Source organism: Melopsittacus undulatus, chromosome 1 (genome assembly GCF_012275295.1).
Source record: "Melopsittacus undulatus isolate bMelUnd1 chromosome 1, bMelUnd1.mat.Z, whole genome shotgun sequence".
NCBI lineage: Eukaryota > Metazoa > Chordata > Aves > Psittaciformes > Psittaculidae > Melopsittacus > Melopsittacus undulatus.
In genome coordinates, this window is record NC_047527.1 from 83,896,611 (window position 1) to 83,917,010 (window position 20,400).

At 40.6% G+C, this 20,400-nt stretch overlaps 2 protein-coding genes across 6 annotated transcripts in view; one reads left to right on the forward strand and one right to left on the reverse strand.

The window, feature by feature from the left end:
* Positions 1-17,001, reverse strand: part of PIGN (phosphatidylinositol glycan anchor biosynthesis class N) — a 98,855-nt gene extending 81,854 nt beyond the window's left edge. For 2 of the 3 annotated variants that reach the window (XM_005149940.4, XM_031049667.2), the window contains exons 1-3: positions 16,942-17,001; positions 3,529-3,788; positions 136-257 (exon numbers count right to left, since the gene is read on the reverse strand). In XM_005149940.4, coding sequence (XP_005149997.2) covers positions 136-257; positions 3,529-3,755 — 349 coding nt within the window. In that variant the 5' untranslated portion in view covers positions 3,756-3,788; positions 16,942-17,001. Of the gene's footprint in view, positions 1-135; positions 258-3,528; positions 3,789-16,941 lie in introns of those variants that run through there. The other variant, XM_031049668.2, reaches the window with a different exon arrangement.
* Positions 17,002-17,197: 196 nt separating this feature from the next.
* The window catches only part of RELCH (RAB11 binding and LisH domain, coiled-coil and HEAT repeat containing), a 75,242-nt gene continuing 72,039 nt past the window's right edge, over positions 17,198-20,400 (forward strand). Inside the window, exon 1 of one of the 3 annotated variants that reach the window (XM_034060084.1) lies at positions 17,198-17,886. In XM_034060084.1, coding sequence (XP_033915975.1) covers positions 17,385-17,886 — 502 coding nt within the window. In that variant the 5' untranslated portion in view covers positions 17,198-17,384. The remainder of the gene's footprint in view (positions 17,887-20,400) is intronic. The other 2 variants (XM_034060082.1, XM_034060080.1) reach the window with 2 other exon arrangements.

The window sequence follows — 20,400 nt, forward strand, 5'->3', positions numbered from 1 at the left end:
TAGATTAGCTATTTTCATAGCTATCAATATTAAGAGTGAGAAATCCATCCAAAAAATCATTCTTCTAGATGCGCAGCACATCACTGAAATACCTTATTTTGGAGGACAGTTTTCAAAACTTCAGGACCAACATACCTTTAGCAACTGCACTGACGTCTTCATAAAATCCAGCTATAAGTGCAACATGTCCTGGCCTGGATTCTGTTGGGACCCGTGTGTGAGAGATTCCCCAGCTGCCATTGTTCTCTAGAATACTTCTGAAAACAGGATACAAAGCAATTAATGCTTACCCTCCTTGAAAGTACAATGAATTACAGACAAAAAAGAGTGACAGATAGACAGATGTGACGCAGGAAATGCAAAAAAAAAGAAACCAAACAAAAAAGGCTAAAACAGATTTTCACTACTGCCTGCTGTGCAGCAAAACAAGCAGATTAACCTCCAAGTAGTTCTATATTAGAACACCCCACAGAGAACATTTCTAGTGCCACTCATCAATACTGCAAACAGATGAGTTTAGCCAGTGTTCTAATACACTTAGAATTAACATATTTTTTCTTCTGCTTTCTCCTATTGCTTACTTTCCCCCCTCCCTAAGAGATTGTTTCTGCCTGCTGTTTCTTTTCTTTGTCGTTTCCATTTAGCGTGAAAGTGCCTAGTTCAATCTCTTCATTAAATATGCTCCATTACAATTAGTTCTTGTGACCATGTCTGCCTTTATCTGTGCTGAATAATGGAAGCCAGCATCAAAAGAATTTAAAGCTCATGTAAATCTGAGGTGAAAAACACTCGAGGAACACAGAGAAAACTTAAGTAAACCTTGTATGTTCTGCAATTACACTGAAATGGAGACTATTTTCTCACCACATATCCAGAAATACATGACTTGTCTAGGGATTATGCACATACAATAGTTACAACATAATATATATATACATATATATATATGTATATATACAGATAAAAAGCAAAGAAAACAGAAGACCAAGACCAAGTACAAGAAAGCCTCAAACTACTCTTGTCTGCTGAAGATACTAACAGCTGGAGCCTGTCACAGAGCAAGCTGTGAGCATAACAATATGCTGTTTTCATGTCTCCCCCTTCTGGAAGAAGAGAAAGAATCACTGTCCACTCTCAGAGCAAGGAGAGAAAGGAAGAAAACAAAACACACTAAGACATACCTTATATAAATGTTTAGCAAAAAAGCAGCAGAATTTTCAGAACAAATTCTAAGCCGTTTTTAGGAGTCGAATTACTGGGAAATGGCATTTCTGTTTCTCATTATATATACTACAAAATTTGCTACATTTTTATCAGATGTGTTTTAGCCAAAGCAGATTCTAAGTTCAGGATCTGTAACTTTACTTTTAACAGAGATATTACACAACCATTAATTATAAGATCTATACACTCAGTTCTAAATAGATCTCTCACTAATGAAGTACAAATTATGTCATAGCCTAAAATTTCAAGCTCCACTCTAAGCTTGAAGGATTCAGAGTTTGGTGGCTGTATTTTTTGTTTTAACTCATCTTAAGATCTCATATTCTCAGGTCTCCTTGAAAGCTCACAGGATCCATTTCAAATAGCCTAAATACTACAGTGAAAACTGCAGATGGTGATATAGCACTCTGACACATTATTCCTAGCTCTTACATCACCTAGGCTTTAAGACAACTTGTGCTGAAAAAAAGTACGAATTTGAAAAAAGGATTTAAGTATTAAAATGGTTTCTAATTTATTCTCACTGAAGATGTGGATCAACATGTACTGCACTAGCATCAGTGGGAGACTTAAGACACAAATAAAACACAATCCTCATACTTCATTGTCACAACAGGTAGGAAATTATTTAAATTAGAATTTGATTTCTATTGAGTTGGAAAGTAAACACTTCTCTTTTCTTTTTGGGGGCTGTGTCACAGGATCTGAAGTCAACAATACCACATACCAGGCAGAAAAAAATATAAACACATATTGTCATTTACCTGTTCAAAATTAATTTAAGTATGTTGAATTATTTCAAATCCTTTTGCCTAGAAGAATCATTAAAAAACAAACAAAAAAATTCCTTGACAGTATTAACATTATCTACCCACAATAAAAATGGTGAATATGATATAGTACTAAGTCTGAAATATGGCAGTCAAAGAAAAAACCCCATCTTTCCAAAATCACCACTACAGCAATTCAGACCACCTATGGTCCTTCACAGCTATCAAAACACTGCTAAAAATAGACCTTTTCAAGAATATTTGTGAGAGAAAAGAGTAGGTACTTGGCATATAGCAATCAGGAATACATCTCAAGCCTAACAGACAAGCTAATACATGGTTTAACTTTTTATTTTTAGAAAGGCATGATAATGCTGAATAGTTGAATCTGAAAAAACTCAAATCACTTAATGGCAAAAATATCCATTATAACTCTTTCCTAGCCACTACCCTCCACTGCTTCTAGTGATGGGGCCATTACAGTATTCACACCTTGTTGATGCTGAAAAAGACCAACAGTTTTACTGCTAAGAGAAGACACTGCTCTGGAGGAAGCATGTAATACACTACTAAAAAACAAGGAAAACTCACACTGATGTGGCAGACATCTGCCAGTGGCAGACAACACTTTACAAAAGCACTAACAGAAGAAGGAGAGTCAAGTAATCCCATATAAGCTGACAAATGCTCTAACAAGTGCTCCTCAGATTCCTGTAGCAAGACTGCAAACACTGAAACAGCTTCAGATGATTGATTATTTGGGTTTGCTCTGACATTCAAGCCAGACCAGTGAGTGCTGTAACACTAGTTTTATTAATACTGTCTACATTTCCCCCCCCTCAGTCTAAGAAATTGTCTTAAAATCAGATAATTATCTTGATATAAGGAAACAGGGAAGGTTGCTGAAAATCAGTTTTAAGCACTCAAGGATATGACTTGCAGTACTCTTTTTGGCAGGATTAGGTTTTCTACAATCTTAAACCAAATCATTCCATTAAGCAATCAGACACACTGGAGAGCACAAGGGAGGCAGCAGGGTCACATACACAGGAAGGGTGGAACAAATAGGAAGTGGCAGCCTGCTGTTAGATCCATCCAAACCATCTTTTTTAATCACTCCTTAAAAAGCTTCATCTGTAGCTTAGAAGACAAGCACCTTAATGAACTACTACTCCTAAAATGAACATCCAAGAAGCAGTTTAAATTAATGACTCTGTTAGGCTTCACAAGTGATACCATGATGATGTGAATGAAGAAAGTTCACACTCCTCTCAGTTACTGGCTAGCCACAGTTTTTGGAGGACAATATTGACTCAATTTACTCTGTTCATGGTTTAGCAGCTTTAGTGGCAACAAGGGACACCAATGCAAACTCGTGCATTTCTGCAAGGTGTAACTCCACAAAGTTTGTTACTTCAAAGGCAGAAGGAAGGCAGTACCCAAGCTATCATTCCTCTTGCTCCATTCTCAATATCACAGACCTGCTTCCAGAAGCAGTATCTTCTGGATGCATAGCATTTTCACATGGACTTACCGCAGGTAAGGTGCTTGGGATGTACTGTTGCTGTTCAATTCGAACAGTGAATCTGCCCGCAGACCATCAGCCACAAAGAGCACAAGACGTTTTGCTGGAGGTGGCAGTGGAGTCTGCTGAGGAGTCATACCATGAACCAGAGGAGAGCTGAAGTAGATGTCAAAAATGGAGACCAAGAACACACAATGCACAAGGAGACCAGCGAGTATGAAAACCAATATACCCATGGCAACAGCAGGCTGGCAAAGCGAAGTCCAACACTGAGAGGGAGTGAGAAAAAGAAAAGTTAGGTGGGTGAGACTTATCAGAATCAGTATTTATTTCATATATTATAAAATGGGAGTACCACAACCACAGCCATTGCCAAGGACCCACAACCAATCTCTGCTTTAGACAAGCTTTTTCCCCAGGAGTTTTGGTCAAGTCACTACATGGCAAATTCAGACTTTCAGTCATTATGTCTCAGCATCTATGGTGTTTAGTGAGGTATCAGATGGCTTCAAAAGATTACTGAATCAAGCCAGTTTGCCCAAAATCCAGCAGTCTTTTGTTACCTGCACCAATAAGAGAAGACTCAGGCAACACAATACCTCTGTGAACATACTACCCCTTACCAGCTGATTGCATGACACTGTTTAGGTCTGTTCAGGCAAACACAAGCCAAAGCCAGCTAGGGAAAGCCATCATATAGCAAACATCCACTCAGAGTTGCTTTTTCTATGTTTACTACCAACTGTGGGCTCATTGTAGTCTGCATAGAAACGGAAAACTTCTTTTAAACGAAAAAAAATACTCTGCTGAGTGCAGAACATTATTCCTCTTCTAAAACATGTGACAAAAGCACAACAGCTGAAGGATTATGTTTCATGGATATATTCCCTTTTCAAATGTTTTTCTGCCCTGTCATCCTCTAAAGTTAGCTTAGGGACAAAAATATACTCAATAACAGGTACACTGGAAATGTACGTGTCTGCCACGTGCACCAGGGCATTCATATGATGCCTACTGAAAGCACTGCAAATGTGTACTGACTCAGGTGGGAGTGGGATCTGAGCCTGTATGAGACTTAGCTCTGGCAAAGTTCTATTAGTGCTGTCCAAGCTGCTTAGTTATTTAAATATTAGCTAATTATGAACCTTAATAAAAATAACACGTACACTCACCAATTTAGAAACAGATACACCTAACAGCCTGGAAGTTTCAGATATTCCATTACCTATGTAAATACACAATGCTTTATAAAAGAAACTCTTTGTTTCAGGATCTAGTTGGTGTTTCTAAATGACAATATATATATTTATTTTGTTACTTACAGAATTCCAGTAGCTGGACAGGCAAAGACAGACATCACTTTTATCAAACAAAAAAAAGGATTTCAGTACCACATAACCATAACGCTAATCAAAACTCTGCAAGATGCTGGGTTTTTTTTAACATAAAAATTTTAAAGGGCCAGAAAAACAACGAAAAAATATTTTAAAGTTTATATATAATTATTTATTAATCAAAAAAACCCCTCAAATATGTATGCAACTTGATCATAAACTTAAACATTAAACTTCCAATACCACCTATTTTCCCTACTGAACACAGATGCAACAATTCCAATCCGAATCAGAAACACTAACATAATAATTCCTCATTTCAGAGATTTGGAGAGAAAACCACATAACAAGATTGAGATAACTAAATACAATGTTTCAGAGAGACTAGCAGTAGTCATGCTTAAATGATCAAACGAAGATTTTTCAGTAATCAGTAGCTTATATGCTTCTATATCTACAAGTGAGATTCCAAGAGAGACTGGGCATATTTGTAAATATCAGTTTGTTTACTTTTCTAAGTATTCAGGGTTCCAGAGTGAATTTTAATACATGAAACCATAGACACAGAAAACCATTAAAGTCAACGCTGGACCTCATTTTATTCAAGCAGTTTTATTTTCCATAGGGCTTTCTCTTTTCATGTAGTTGTGTTTGGTAAGAGAATACAAACTATTCGTGCCTGATGAAACTAAATGCTCTACTAAATGAAGCAGTTACCTCCATCAGATACTTGGTGTTGTATACTCCCAGTGCTACAATTCTATAGCTTAACATATTCTAAATTCTTCTAATTAAAGTATTAGTAACCTAATCCGTTTTCAGCACTAGCTATTTCTCTTTGCTTTAACTTTTCCCAGGTCTGAGTCTTGCTTGCAGCAAAAAGAGTGCAATCAACACAATTCAAATTTAATGTTGTCTTAGACTATAGTGATCTACAGAATAAAAAAAATACACCTTTAAAAAGAATTTAAAAAAACCCGAACAAAACAATACGCTAATTGTTTTACTAAAATAGGCTAACCCTAATGGCCCTTTCCCATACAAAAACAGTTTGCATTTTGAGAAATAGCTTGTCTAAGTGATCCATTGCTGTGCAAAATCAGGCCCTGGCTCATACTGCTTTATTTCTTGGCTGAATTGCTATCAAATGATACTTCACACAGTTCTTCTCTTCAGAAAAAAACAAAAAACAACAAAACAAACAAAAAAAAAACACACCAGCAAGATAAGAAGTCAAAGAAATAAAAAACAATATCAGAAATACCACTCAGAAGTCCCCTTCAGTTTATACCTAACACTGGTAGGAAAAAGGAGAGTGCTTTACCTCTCTTTCTAGAAGAGAGGCACTCAAGCAACAACCTAAGGCCAACAGAGGTGACAAGGCCAGACCACCATCATCACTATCAATATTTAAACGTAAACTTTTGGATTTCAATGTGTTAGATGTACGCCCTGCAAATCAAAGGACAACCCTCTTCCCTAACCAATCAGGAATATTAAAGTCACATTTGCAGGTATTTAAGCTTTTTAAATCTAGGATGGGCTACCACCTTTCATTCTGCTGTGGAACAAGATAATTTCATCAATTCATTTCTAGCTACTTGATATGAAAAGTCATTAGAGGCAACAGAGAAAAATATTTCTTATTGGAACAGCCAGCCATCCCCTGGGAAGCTACTATTGAAAACTGATTTACTATGGATCACTGAACCACAAAAGGTAAACCGTCAAGGAAAAAAGGGAAGATAAAAGACAGATGGACCTCTGGAATTTGTGAATGGACCTCCATAGAAAAGGATGATTAATGCCACACATTTGGGACACCATTACATCATTAATGTTTGTCCTGTGTAATTGCAGCTACAAGTGTTTGTGGCATGGAATAATGAATTTGTCTCACTTCAAGTATAAATTAGATGTTTGGGGTCATCTCCCCTCCTTTGCACTCTTGCATAAGGGACCATCAATATGGAGAGGAAAATTCAAATATTTATCTTGAAAGTATCCTTTTCCTTACAAGATCTGGACATAATCTTCATGAGCCAGGAAAAAAAAAAAAAAAAGAGATTTGGGGAAAATGAGATTTGTGGAAAAACCTCAGCATAGATCTCTTGGGACACCTGAGGTTTTTTCTGCTTATGATAAGCTCTAGCATTACACCTTCCCCCCAGCCCCATTTCCAAGAAGGGTGGTATCATCAGTTTATCTGTGTTCTCAGAGATTCAACGCAACTTCAAGGAAGGATGTTGCTCAGCAGTCAACAGAACCTCCACACAACCAGTACAGGAACAGCTGGAACTAGTTGATGGCACCTCTAAATTTGAAAATGCACAGATCTTCACCCATCTGAGTCCTCTGCCGTACAAAGATCTCTTTCCCTTCTCTTTTCTTGACGCTTTGTGCTTTTGCATCACTATTTGAAAGGGTCATTAAAACCAAGTCTCAACCTGCAGGTCTGGTGTGGGAACCCCAGGCTGACTAGGACCACATAGATGTTCTGACAGGCCTATCAGTATCAGGAGGAGCTGCAAATGGAAGCATCAGTATCAAATTCCCTCATGCCCAGCTGCTTTCTGGCATACTTTTCTGGCTGGGAAAAAGAGAGAGCAGCTAACCCAGCCAAAACCAGGGCACCTAGTAAAATCTGAGTGCTCAGACCTACAGTGCCAACTCTCATGCCTTCTAGGCACAGAGAAAGCACAGCTAGCACTGTGTATGCATGTGCCTAGCAGGAACCATGCTTACCTATATACTATTTCTCTGTACCTCACATGAGATACAGGAAATCCAGTTTCTATAGGATATCACACAAAGGAAGAGTCCCTTAGTTTTCTCTCCCTTCCATTACAGAGGTCACCATGAGCAAATTTCTCTGTTGAGCCTAGTGCTTGATTGTTTAAGGTAGAAACATCGTAAAGCATGCTAAAACAAAGAAATAACAAGGCAAAAAGTGGATTAAGCACTAGCTTATAAGAAAAAGCAAAAGCCACAGCCTATCAAGAGAAGAAAAATAGAAATATATTAAACACATACTTTGGAGGATAAGGAAACAGGTCTAAATATTTATTACAAGTGCAAAAATGTCTGGCTTCAGGTGCCTGGCCATCCAAAAAGTGGGTAAACAAACTGTCACTTGAAAATATATCTCACATCTTTCTGTCAAGGAATCTTAAGCCAGGGATATCTCAACATTTTTGTGTCCCCTGATACTTTCCCAAACAATCCCTTTGCAAGTGACTTAGTGAACTACATCCCACAGTCCTTATTTTCAAAACAAAACGCAGGCTTTGCCCAAGTCCTTACTGCATTATTCTACTTAATTCTGTTAAGCTACTGCCTGTCAAACCAAGAGGAATGAAGCTTCTAGTCTTCTAGATAATAGAGGAGCATATTGCAGCTATCTGCCACATGCCAATTCTTACTATTTATCCAAACATATAATTTGTTACACTGCAGTTCAGACAGCCAATTCACTGCCTCTACAGACTCAGATCAGCTAATAAACTATGTATCAGACTCAAATCTATTCTTTTCTTTCTATACTTTTTTGCTCCTGTTCCAACCTCCTGAACTACACACAGAGTGAATCACAATACTGTCCAATCTCCAAGATGTTGGAATGTAAACTATCCCAATAAGGTATTTTTTGTTCAAACAATTTGGAGTGAACAACACAAAGCTAGTGTGGATTTTTCAAGCCCCTTTTCAGATCCTTAACAGAAGAGTACTAAAGATCCACCAAGCTACTTACTGCCTGCTAAATGTGGGCTGTCCATATGAACAGAGCAAGTAGAAAATCAGGACTGACCTGGCTACACTGGGGGTTTCATCAGACTTCAAAGCTTCTCACTTTTTTGGATGTTGTACATAAGTAGAGAACAGAGTGAACAGATAGAGGGGAGCAATCCTTTGGAGAGGCAAGAAGGCAGAAGCAGCAGATGCTTTTCTTAAAGTCCAGGAGATTAAAGAAAGAAAAGCAGCAAGTACCTCCTGACCACAGTTATTTTTCCAGAATAAAGCAATGTACGCAGATTAGAGAAGGGAATTCTGGTTGGGTTTTTTGTTTGGCTGGGTTTCTTCTGATGGTGATATTGTTTTGGGTTTTGGTGGTGGTGGTGACAAGCTTTTGTTGGTTGGTTTCCTTGGTTGTTTTGGTTTGCTTCTGTTTCTTTTCCCCAGAATCCTCAGAAAGCTCAACTTCCTGCTGGTTGCAGATGGGATGAAAAGACCCTCTCTTTCTTTGTACTCACACGTATCAAAACACCACCAAAAAACGGGATATTAGCTGCGAGTGCCTCGTCAACAGTCACGTCAGTGCAAGGACTAAAATACCCAGACTGTGACAGCAGCAAGGGAACAAGACATCAGCAGTGAGCCACCTAAGCCCAAACATCAGAGGCAAGAAGCAGGCAGTTTATTCCACACGAGCTTTTCCCCCTTTTCAAATTGATCCATAACTTGCTGACAAGACTTTTTTTTTTTCCTTCTGTTTTTTGACTCATGGTACAGAAGCTACATCCACAGCCCCAAGCTAGGTCAGGTTCCTCAGTGCTTAACAGGAAAGCTGACATAATTAAGTGCAGCTCTAATTTTCCCAAAGTAATCTACATCTAAACTATATTCTCTCTGAAGTTATAATCTCTCAGCATTATTTATAAGGCAAAGAAAACCATACTTGTATCGCAATACAATATAGTTCTTTGTGAGAAATGTGACATTTCCCTTTTATATTCGTCTTTCTTCAAATATGCAATAAAACATGCACAAAATACTACGTGGAATATGCCCCACTGGCAGGAATATTTTTTTAAGGATAATAAAATGTCAAGAAATGGAGCTCAAGATACATTAGTCATTTCTTTTAGAGGGACCATGCCTCACTAATACTGCCAAGTCTGTTGATTAAGATAAATAAACACCATTGGAAATGCATTTTCAGTAAGCATCAATGGCCTTAGCAAGTATCTTTTACAGAAAAAGAAATAGGCCAAATGTTTGCTATGCTTCTGGCTGACTGACACATTTTTCAACTAAACAGTGTTGTGTATTCTGTAATTTAAACTGTCAAAGTGGTGACTGTACAATTTGTCCATACATAAAAAAAAATATGCTTTTGCTTAGGGTTGGGGAGCAAAGTCAAAGTTGTGTGGTCTAACTGACAATACTTTGCATGCCATGGCAGTTACACATCATCTAAAATGCTGTAGCAGCCCCTACCCTATTATTTTACTAACTGAGATTTTAAAGGAGTTATATTAGTCAAGAAATGGTATCAAGTCATTCCTGCTGTAACAGCACATACACCTATTGACTGCAGAAATTATATAGTAGACTCAGCAGCCAGTCTCAGAGTAATTCTCTCATATCTTTACACAGTACCTAAACACAGGAAAACCCAAATCCTCATTTTGACTTCATTGTATAATCATACTATCAAGTGGGATTACAATGAAGTTGCTTTTCCCTCTTCCCAAAACTTTATTTTCTTTCTATATTGAGGCATAACATGCTCTGCTAGACAATGAAACTGCAACTACAATACTTCCACTTGCTCTGGCACTGAAGTGGCTTTTGTAATTCAAACCATCTGTTTAAAATTATTTTATGTTCAACATCTTCACTGAGCATTTTAGGGATTACAATAACAATGACATCTGTTTTAAATTTTAAATGTGGTTCAGAAAAGCACACACAAACCTGAGGCAAAAACCTCAAAGAATATTTAATTTTCTTTTTAACATTACTTGATAATCAAAATTACTCTGCCTGCCTTGCCAAAACCTTTCAAGGAGAAATTTGACTATGGCCTGCACAGCACCAATAAAACAAATGTTCTAATACTTGAATGTACTGCAAATCACTTAGCCTAATGTCAACCTACACAATTTTCTCTGAATTATTCTGTAAACATGGAAAGTTGTACCCACAAGTCTCCCAGGCACAAAAACATACTTAAAACCAATACTGACAACAGGACATCATTGAGAAAGTGTACACAGGTACTTCTGTAAGAAATTATGACTGCTTTGAGGTATAAAAGATTAGAAAGAGCATCACCTTTTGGTACCACTTCAGCCAAGTGGAGAAAAAACCTCAAAGAATAGAAATTCAGCTTTACATCTGCTCGGTATGAAGGCAGCTACAAATTCAGAACTCAGAAAAAGTAAAACCCAAAACCAAACCCTCAGTGGTTTTGCTGCGAATCATCTATTTCACTGGACAACAGCATTTGACGGAGGGGGTGTGGTGGAGGGGTGGAAGGCTATATCTATTTTCAAGAGGTATTCTTGGGTACTTCTTGACTTCTGGGTATTTTGGCAATACTCTTATCAGCAAGTCTTCTTCAAGCACCACTGTTTTACAGCTTAGTGTCACATTTTCAACTTAAGATGACTGTTTGATTCTTTTTGTGCTGCCAAGAGCACAAAAAGGCTTGCATTTCTCAGATTTCTCCATTATTGCAGGAAAAAAAAAAAGCACAGGAAGACAGCTTGCTACAGCAGTCTTCTTGTCTCACTGCAGCCCTCCATGGCAAATCAAGGCTGAAGGAAAGCCTCCCGAGATATTTTTAAAGTGACTTGCAAAACCAAAAGCAATAAAGTATATGCACCAATACAAGCAGTACAGTTCTTCCCCTTCACAATAAAAGGGACAAGGATCAAACTCTTTAAAGTCATACAACAAATATTAACATAGAGCACACAGGGAAAATACTGGAAAAAGAACCATATTTAGGTGCACTGAGCTTGGCAAAAGCAGCTTGCAAATATATTCTGTATATACACAAAGAAAACAACCTTTGACAATAAAACAGAGCTTAAAGTGTGTTCCACAGAAGCTAGTGGGACTAAGGAAGACTTTAAAGAGCTGACAGAAGTTGTCTTTATTAAAGTCACATATTCTTATCAGTATCAACCATTACAAATAAACAAGAATTACCTCAAACAGTAACAAGCCACACCTGCTGAATCTTGCACACAAGCCTTTGAATGCTAATTTGCCAATACGAAAAGGAAAAAAAAGGACTGCAAGACAACCTTCCAAGCATACAGTAGTACTCTCAATGAAAGGAATACAGAAGTCAAATAATCAGTTTGTAGGTTCTCTCACTTTCAAAGTTTCTTTAAAATAAACAAACAAAAAAAACAAACAAAAAAAACCCCAAAATAAAGCCTTTAGAACTTTTTAATTCAAAAGCCGTACTTAATTATCCTAGCCAGTTGAATATAATGTATTACTGAATGTTATTCAACTGGCTAGCATAATTGCTATTTTATTTATCTTTCCCTAGCAAACAGCAGTTCACAGCAAAGCTGACACAGATTGAGGTAAATTAAGTTTTCCACTGAGAACAGAAACTCATTTAAAGCCTGAGGAAAGCAATCCAAATCAGACACACTGTACAACACAATTCATTGATAAGCACAGCTCTGAAGAGCAACCTGTGAGCACAGTGATGGCCAGTGCCCACTCAGGCCAGGGACATGTAGCCCCCCACCTGCAGCAGGCAGGCACTCTATGGGTCCCACACCCCTACCAGCCCCCACAAAGCCAATGGTGCTCACCAGTACAACCAAGTATTCAGGATCAGAACAGATCCAAGTCCCTAGGTAACCCCATTCTGAGAACACTTTGTCAGAAATCATTGCTTTATCATAAAGAAATAAGCACAAAGGGAGGGTGGGGAGGGGAGAGTATGGGATATATTTTCAATTCCTTCAATCACCACATGAAACAAACTATTCCACAGAAATTGCAATAGCCAAGTTGTGAAGTGCAGAAAAAGATAAAGAGGCTGGTTTATATCACCTTCAAGAAAGCACTCAAGCTCTTAAGTAGTAATGTAAGTATATACAGTATTTGTCCAAGGATACTTGGAGGTCTAGTAAGAAATCCATATGCAAAGGAGTTACCTCCTCTTCGACTAGCGGCCATAGTTACAACATATTCACACAGAAAGCATGTTCTTGAATGTGCATAAGGCTGTGCCCAAAACTATCCACTACCCACTCAAACGATCAGTTACTGAAGCCTGAAATGCTTAGCTTAAAACAGAGCTCTTTTTGCACCTCAGCAATCTCTACTGCCATAGTAAGCAACATTCATTATCATTCATGATATACCAACTTCTAAACACCCTCTGCTGAAACCCTGTGAACTTATTTTTGCTTTTAAAACAAAGCCAAGACACTTTTCATTTCTAGAAGACACTTTTATTTTTTAGAATCATAGAATAGTTAGGGTTGGGAAGGACCTTAAGATCACCCAGTTCCAACCCCCCTGCCATGGGCAGGGACACCTCACACTAAACCATGCCACGCAAGGCTTCGTCCAACCTGGCCTTGAACACTGTCAAGGATGGAGCATTCACAACCTCCCTGGGCAACCCATTCCACTGCCTCACACCTTCACAGGAAAGAATTTCTTCCTTAGATCCAATATAAACCTCCCCTGTTTAAGTTTTAACACAATACCCCTTGTCCTGTCAACTACAGTCCCTAATGAAAAGTCCCTCCCCAGCATCCCTGTAGGCCCCCTTCAGATACTGGAAGGCTGTTATGAGGTCTCCATGCAGCCTTCTCCAGGCTGAACAGCCCCAACTTTCTCAGCCTATCTTCATATGGGAGGTGCTGCAGTGCCCTGATCATCCTCGTGGCCCTCCTCTGGACTTGTTCTAACAGTTCCATGTCCTTTTTATTTTGAGGACACCAGAACTGCACACAATACTCCAAGTGAGGTCTCACAAGATCAGAGAAGAGGGGCAGGATCACCTCCTTCAACATGGTGGTCATGCTCCTTTTGATGCAGCCCAGGATTTTGGCTGCTGACCTTTTCAATGTCAAGCCTTAATTGTCTAGGCCTCCACAAAGCTTCAACAAAAGACACCTTAAATTCAGGCAAAATAGCTTTTCATTTGAATTTCGGTATCTTTAGACCTCAGAATTCAAGAATGACTTTACAAGTATGCTTCTCATATACCAGCACACTGTTTCCCTTCCCCATCCATATGGTCCTTCAACATGGCATAGCATACCATCTTAGAGCTTAACTTATACAACTTCTTTCAGTGCAGCCAACATTTCCAGGCAACACACACCATCTTCCAGACTATCTGTGAGCAAAGCCCAAGCAATTGAAGTGTTTGTGGTGTCTTAAAAGGTCCTATCTTTTGTTCCCAAATTATGTCTCCTTGCTCAACTGTAACAGTTGAGTGAGTTTTCCCCATCTATTAATTCTCACAAAAAACATTATATACACAGCTTGAACAAGTTCTCTGTAACACTCCTTAGGCTCTGAGTGTTTGCTCACTGTTTTTTTATGGTAGGCTTGCAAAAATCCATTATTCACAATAATGCTTCAAAACAACAGTTTTAGAGATAGAAAAACAAACTCAAACTTTGATTCAAAGGGATTTAGGGGGCTTTGTTTTGTTTAATTCTGGTCCTTATCAGACATTATGGGAGATAACATTTTTGGTGAGGCTGACAATATTTCCAAGAGCCCGTTCATACTGCTGTACTACTTTGACTTCAAACCCCAATTAACAAGCACTTTCTAAAGTTAGTTTCGCCAAGTAAAGCTACAATCGTACTTGACACACAGCTAACTATTAACCTGTGATATAACCTATCCTCCTTAAAAAAAAAGACAACATACCCTTAGAACTGGAAGGGACAGATACAGTTTCAGAGAAATGGCAGCAATCTTTAAGCACCTCTTGGTTTAAGTCCAGCCGTGCAGTCTCTCTCTCACTCCTCCCCTTACTCCCCCCCCAGCTCCCGGAGGTAAAAGTCTTAAACACATATAGACAAAGATTCAGGTAGCACCATGTTAGAAGAAAATTTAAGTAAGAGTTGGTGGAACTCACATATCTGCATTATTTTAAAGTAAAAATCAGACTGCCTCATTTTCCTCATTCTGTTCCCTGTGTCTTGATTGGGATTCCAATCAGATGGAAAAAGCCTACCCTACTTCACTTACTAGAACACATGAATTTATACGCTTCAAATGTCCAGAACAGAAAACCTCAATATGGACCTAATGGAATTATTTTAAAAATAAAATTAACCTTGTCTGTAACAACTGAAACACAAAACCCCTTATAGCTTGACTTAAACTGTGCAGTCACTGTGAGAGTAATTGACACTGCACCAGAGCAGCACAGGAAGCAAGCACCCTTTACACATACCACCACCTGAAACAGTATAGAGAGAACCCAAAACTGGTCATATATTTAAGATCATTGAACTTCAAAGCATCAGCTCAAGATTTAGCACGCCTACCAAAATCAACACAGTAAAAGCAAAGACTTAAATTTCTCTACTTATTTTCCATCTCAAGTACTTCAAGTTTTATGTTATTTTAGGGAAGGGATGGGGAAAAAGGCTGGTCCTTACTGCAGCAGGACACAGCAGTCGGCAGAAATGAGACTCCTAAAAGAAAGGTCGAACGTAGTGTCCGAGCTACGTTTGACAACTCCCAGACACATGCAAACACCGCCGATCGCCACTAGAGACTGCTATAGGACACCAGTTTTCCCATCCCTTTCAAGGAAGAGGCACACCACGACCCGCTTATCGACTGTTATCAAGTTGATAATTAAAATGCTTGAACTCTGCAGAAAGAAAAAGAAAAAGCATAAGATTTCTTTAAGAGTTCATATTTCTACTGGAGCACCAACATGGAAATGTTTTTGTTCTTATTTTTATTGTGGTCCGAGTCAAATTTTAAAGCATTTTCAATACACCACCATTGTACCCCATACAACAACCAGTTCACACTCCACTACTTACTCTCTTTTTGCATAGTATCGACAACGTAAAACAGTAATACAGAAAAAAAAAGTCAAAGTTTATTACAGCACAGTGGAAAATTGATTACATTGCTTACAAAAATTCATGCAAATTAAAACCACAAGGGAAGTGCCAGCCACAGAATCACAGAATGGTTTGGGTTGGAAAAGACTTTAAGATCATCAAGTTCCAAGCCCCCTGCCATGGTCAGGGACACCTCACACTAGACCATGTTGCCTAAGGCTCTGTCCAACCTGGCCTTAAATACTGCCAGGGACAGAGCATTTACTACTTTGAGCAATCTGATCCAGTGCCTCACCACCCTCACAACAAAGAACTTCTTCCTTATATCTAACCTGAACTTCCCCTGTTTAAGGTTGAACCCATTGCTCCTTGTTCTATCACTACAGTCCCTAAGGAAGAGTCCCTTTCCAGCATCCCTACAGGCCCCCTTCAGATACTGGAAGGCTGCTGTGAGGTCTCCACACAGCCTTCTCTTCTCCAGGCTGAGTAGTCTTTTGTAGAAAATTCACATGATAGGACTACAAGAGTTTGTTGTCACAGTACCGAATACAACTTATCTACCTAGAAATATTAGTAGGGCCCAGTAAATTTTAAAGGTTATACTTATAATCTTGATTCAACAGTTTTTATTTGCAAGTCAGTTCTAAAGACTGAAACATCCCAGTATCAATATAAATTCTTATCATTATTTTATTCCTACAATTTTGACCCCAACTTTGCTTTCAGTAAAGCAAGTAATTCCTAGTGAATCATCTTTACACAAACACAAATCTGGCAAGTATAGTGGGAACGGGACATGATTTTCAAAAACAGAAAAGACACCAGTGCTGACCTCATTGTGTACCATTTTTAGGGAGATGAACTTCCATTCGCTGTTGCTACACTCTGGCTGTTTCTTGCCAGGTTATACCTTTACATCATATTTTTAAGAGCTACAACATCACACTCCCAGACACACAGGTTATCACCAGACGTGTTTAGACTGTCCCTCCCCCCGATTTCAGGCCTATCACGTACACCGGAGCCCTACATCTGCCCAGCCAACACAACCTAGGAGATAGGCGGAGAGACCGGCGGGTCCCAGGACCCCCTGAAGCCGAGCTCCACACCCTCCGCCTCAGCAACACCCATCTGCCGCAGGCTGTGCAGCCGCCCAGAGCCCTCCAGGAGCCGGGAAGCGCACGCCAGAACCCGTTCCACAACCAGGACCCGGGACCCTCCACCCCCAACCCCCGAAGGAAGGGCCCAGTGTGCAGACCGGCAGCACTTACTCATCTCCCTCACACCGAGCCCCAGCCACTTCCGCTTCCTCCTGCCTGTCTACCTGTCCGCTCCCGCCCCTCCCACAGACCCCTCCCTCCGGTCCCTCCCTCCGGCCCCGCCCTCCGCTGCTCCCCGGCTCCCGCGGCTGAGGGGCAGGCATGAGGCCGGCAGAGGCGGGGCTCTGGGCTCCCGAGAGCTGCTCGCGGTTGGTTCGGGAAGCTCTCGCGAGAGTTGGGATCCGGAAGCGGCAGTGGTGCTGGTGGGAGGTGGCTGAGGCGGCGGTGGGAGGAGGACGGAGCCGTCATTGCCGCCGTTGGCGGCAGCGTCCGCAGCAGTGAAGGGGGCTGGCAGCTGCCCCGGCCTTCCTAGAAGTGGCTGCGGCGGTGGCGGCTCCTCTCAGGCTTTGCCGGGGTAACGCCTTGGGAGTGATCGCCCCGTGTTGGGCTGTAAGATGGCGGCGGCGGGCGGGGGCAGCAGCGTGAACCCCTTTCTCAGCGACTCCGAGGAAGACGAGCCCGAGGAGTCTAGGCCCGGCGGCGGCAGCAGTAGCAGCAACGAGCCCGGAGGGCCGGTGTACCCGCAGCAGCAGCAGGAGGCTGTGGTGGCCATGGAGAGCCCCGATGATCTGCCGGGTTTGCGTGCGGCGGCACCGGGCGATGCTGGCGGCGGGGCGGGGGCGGGCGGCGGGACCGGCGCGGGGGAGCCGGCGCGGGTGCCCATGGACGCGATAGCGGCGCAGCTTCTGCGGGACCAGTTCTTGCTAACGGCGCTGGAGCTGCACACGGAGCTGCTGGAGAGCGGCCGGGAGCTGCCCCGACTCCGCGATTTTTTCTCCAACCCGGGGAACTTCGAGCGGCAGAGTGGCACGCCGCCCGCCGGCGGGGCCCTGAGCGGGCTGGGCGGCAGCGTACTCGGGGGAACAGGCGGCAGGGAGCCCGGAACCGGGCAGCTCAGTAAGTGACCCGGCTCGGGGAGGGAAGGGTGCGGCGGGTTGTACGGGAGAGGAATCGGGGCTGGTCGGGGATAGTTCGCTTTGCCGGTGCTTGTCTCCAGGGAAGCTGGGCTGCCGGGGAGGGCGGTTTGTATGGCTTGTTTTCTGCAACCCGCGTGTGTGGAGCTGGGGGAGGCCGCAGGACTCATCCGGGGACCGAGGAGATGGGGTGCCAGGACCGGTGTTACTCTGGTTCTTCTCACGGACTTGGTCGAGCTTCAGTGTTTCGATGAAGGTCATGTGTGTGCCAAAGGCTGAAGAAATGTGAGAGATGGAGATTTTAGCCTGAATGTTTAGTAGTCTCATGGTGTAGACTGAATTTTCAGCTGCCTGGGGTTTTCTTGTGCCATCTTTAGTGACTACTGTCAAGAGATAAACTATATGTGGCTAGAAGAAAGATGGGGTTTAAACCATGGCTGCCTTTTGTCAAAAATGGGGTGTCAGGAACCAGCATGTAATTTCTGCTGATGCATTGGAATGGCAGAGTCATGCCATGATAAATCTGAATTTCACAGGTCATGCACAGTTAATACAATGTTTCTTATAATTAATGCTGGTGTGTTTACCAAGTGTCTGTAGTCGCTGAGTAACCATTCTGGCATCTAGAGTTGGGGAGCAGTAAATATATTGAGTTACCATATCTTTTATGGGAAAAAGCAGTGCAGGTATTTGGACAATCATCACATAGCTGGCCTTGCAAGTTCCTGAGTTCTAGTAGTAGAGCAGATGGCCTAGAAAAGAATCAGTTGTGTATTTTATTAATGTTACTGTCAAGAAACATAGAATTCTAATAAGGAAGTGGCTTTGAGAGAGAGAAGATGCCCAGACACCAGGCTTATGAGGACTTAATGAACTCACAGGAAAGTATTGAAGTGAAAGGAGTTGTGGTTAGCAGTTTAAAGACTTGTTTATGTGTATGTGCATTCTAAGACACCTAAATTTTGAAAATAGTCCATAGCATTTTGTAAATAGTCCCGTAGAATCATAGAATGGTTAGGGGTGGAAATGACCTTAAGATCATTTAGTTCCAACCCTTCTGTCATAAGCAGGGACACCTCCGACTAGACCATGCTGTCCAAGGCTCTGTCCAACCTGGCCTTGAATACTGCCAGGGATGGATCATTTGCCACTTTTAGGCAACCTGTTCCAGTGCCTCACCACCTTCACAGTAAAGAATTTCCTCCTTATATCTAACCATACTTAAGTTTTTTAAAAAAACATTTCTAATGTTGCAAAGACATGCAATTAGAAAAAACTTAAAACTTAGAAATAACTGATAGTATCTAGATGGCCAGGATAATGGATATCTAAACTTTAAACTTGTTATTGTTTTTCAATATCTTAAAATGGTATGGATTTTTTTTTTCATGATGTATTGTATATATTTTGGTTATTGTGTTTATGAGTACTTAGGATTTCATACTTGCCTTTATCCAAGAGCTTCAGTGTTGTGGTCTTCATACTAAGATCGGTGAATGTTGGAAAAAACTTGTGTTGTAAGGCTTCAAACCAATATAAATTTTTATTTTATTAAAAGCAGCTTCCTTGGGGATTCCAGTCAATTCAACTGCTTGATTAAAATTTCTGTTTTTCTTTGTTGGCATATTGTTTCCAGTTATCAATAATATGCATATTCCAGTAGAGTTAGAAAAACACCAGCCTGTGTAACTGTAGGGTAATACATTTAAAAAAAAGATCTCTTACGATCCTAGAACAATGTACATTTATGTGAGGACATCTTAATGATTATATTGTGTTGACCTGCTGAATGATAGATGGGGATGGGACATAACTATTAAAAGGGGGAGAGGAAGGATGGGACATTAAAATTTATTTTGGAGCAGTTTAATAATACTGAGGTGTGCTGAAATTAGTATGCTAGAGCTTAGGTTAAAGGTTAAATGTCAGTGTTGTGAATTCTGGTATCTGCAGGTTAGAGTGTGCTTTTCCAAGGATTTTTTGTTTGTTTGTTTGTTTGTTTTTGTCTCAACAAGGATTCAAAGGGCAGTTTATATTGAGTAATATTGAAAGGTGACAGATCTAGAGCAATGAAAAAAAATGTATTTTTGTACTTACTGCCTTCAGACTTTCTTGCACTGAAGTCTAGCATTGAGCTAGCAATAGTGACAGTGCTGTTCAGCCTGATTGTGGTTATTGTCAGCAGGAGCCGATAGCCTTATGCCTCTGAATTTATACCAGTTTCCAACGTTAAAAAATGGAAGCACCCCATGGGTGAAAATTGTATGGTCTTTGCAGGAGTTCTTTTCACTTTCTTGTTAAACATCTAGTATTACTGTATTTACATAGAGGACTAAGCCACAGATCAAATCCAGTAGTAAGTCTAAATAGTTTCTAAGTTAGTAAAATGTTTAGTTTTTTTGGAGGGAGATCCTGTCATGCTTATATTTGTGAGTAGTGCAGGTACCTTCTTTTGCTGTAGCATGCCAAAAAGTCTTTGAGAATAAGCCAATAGCTT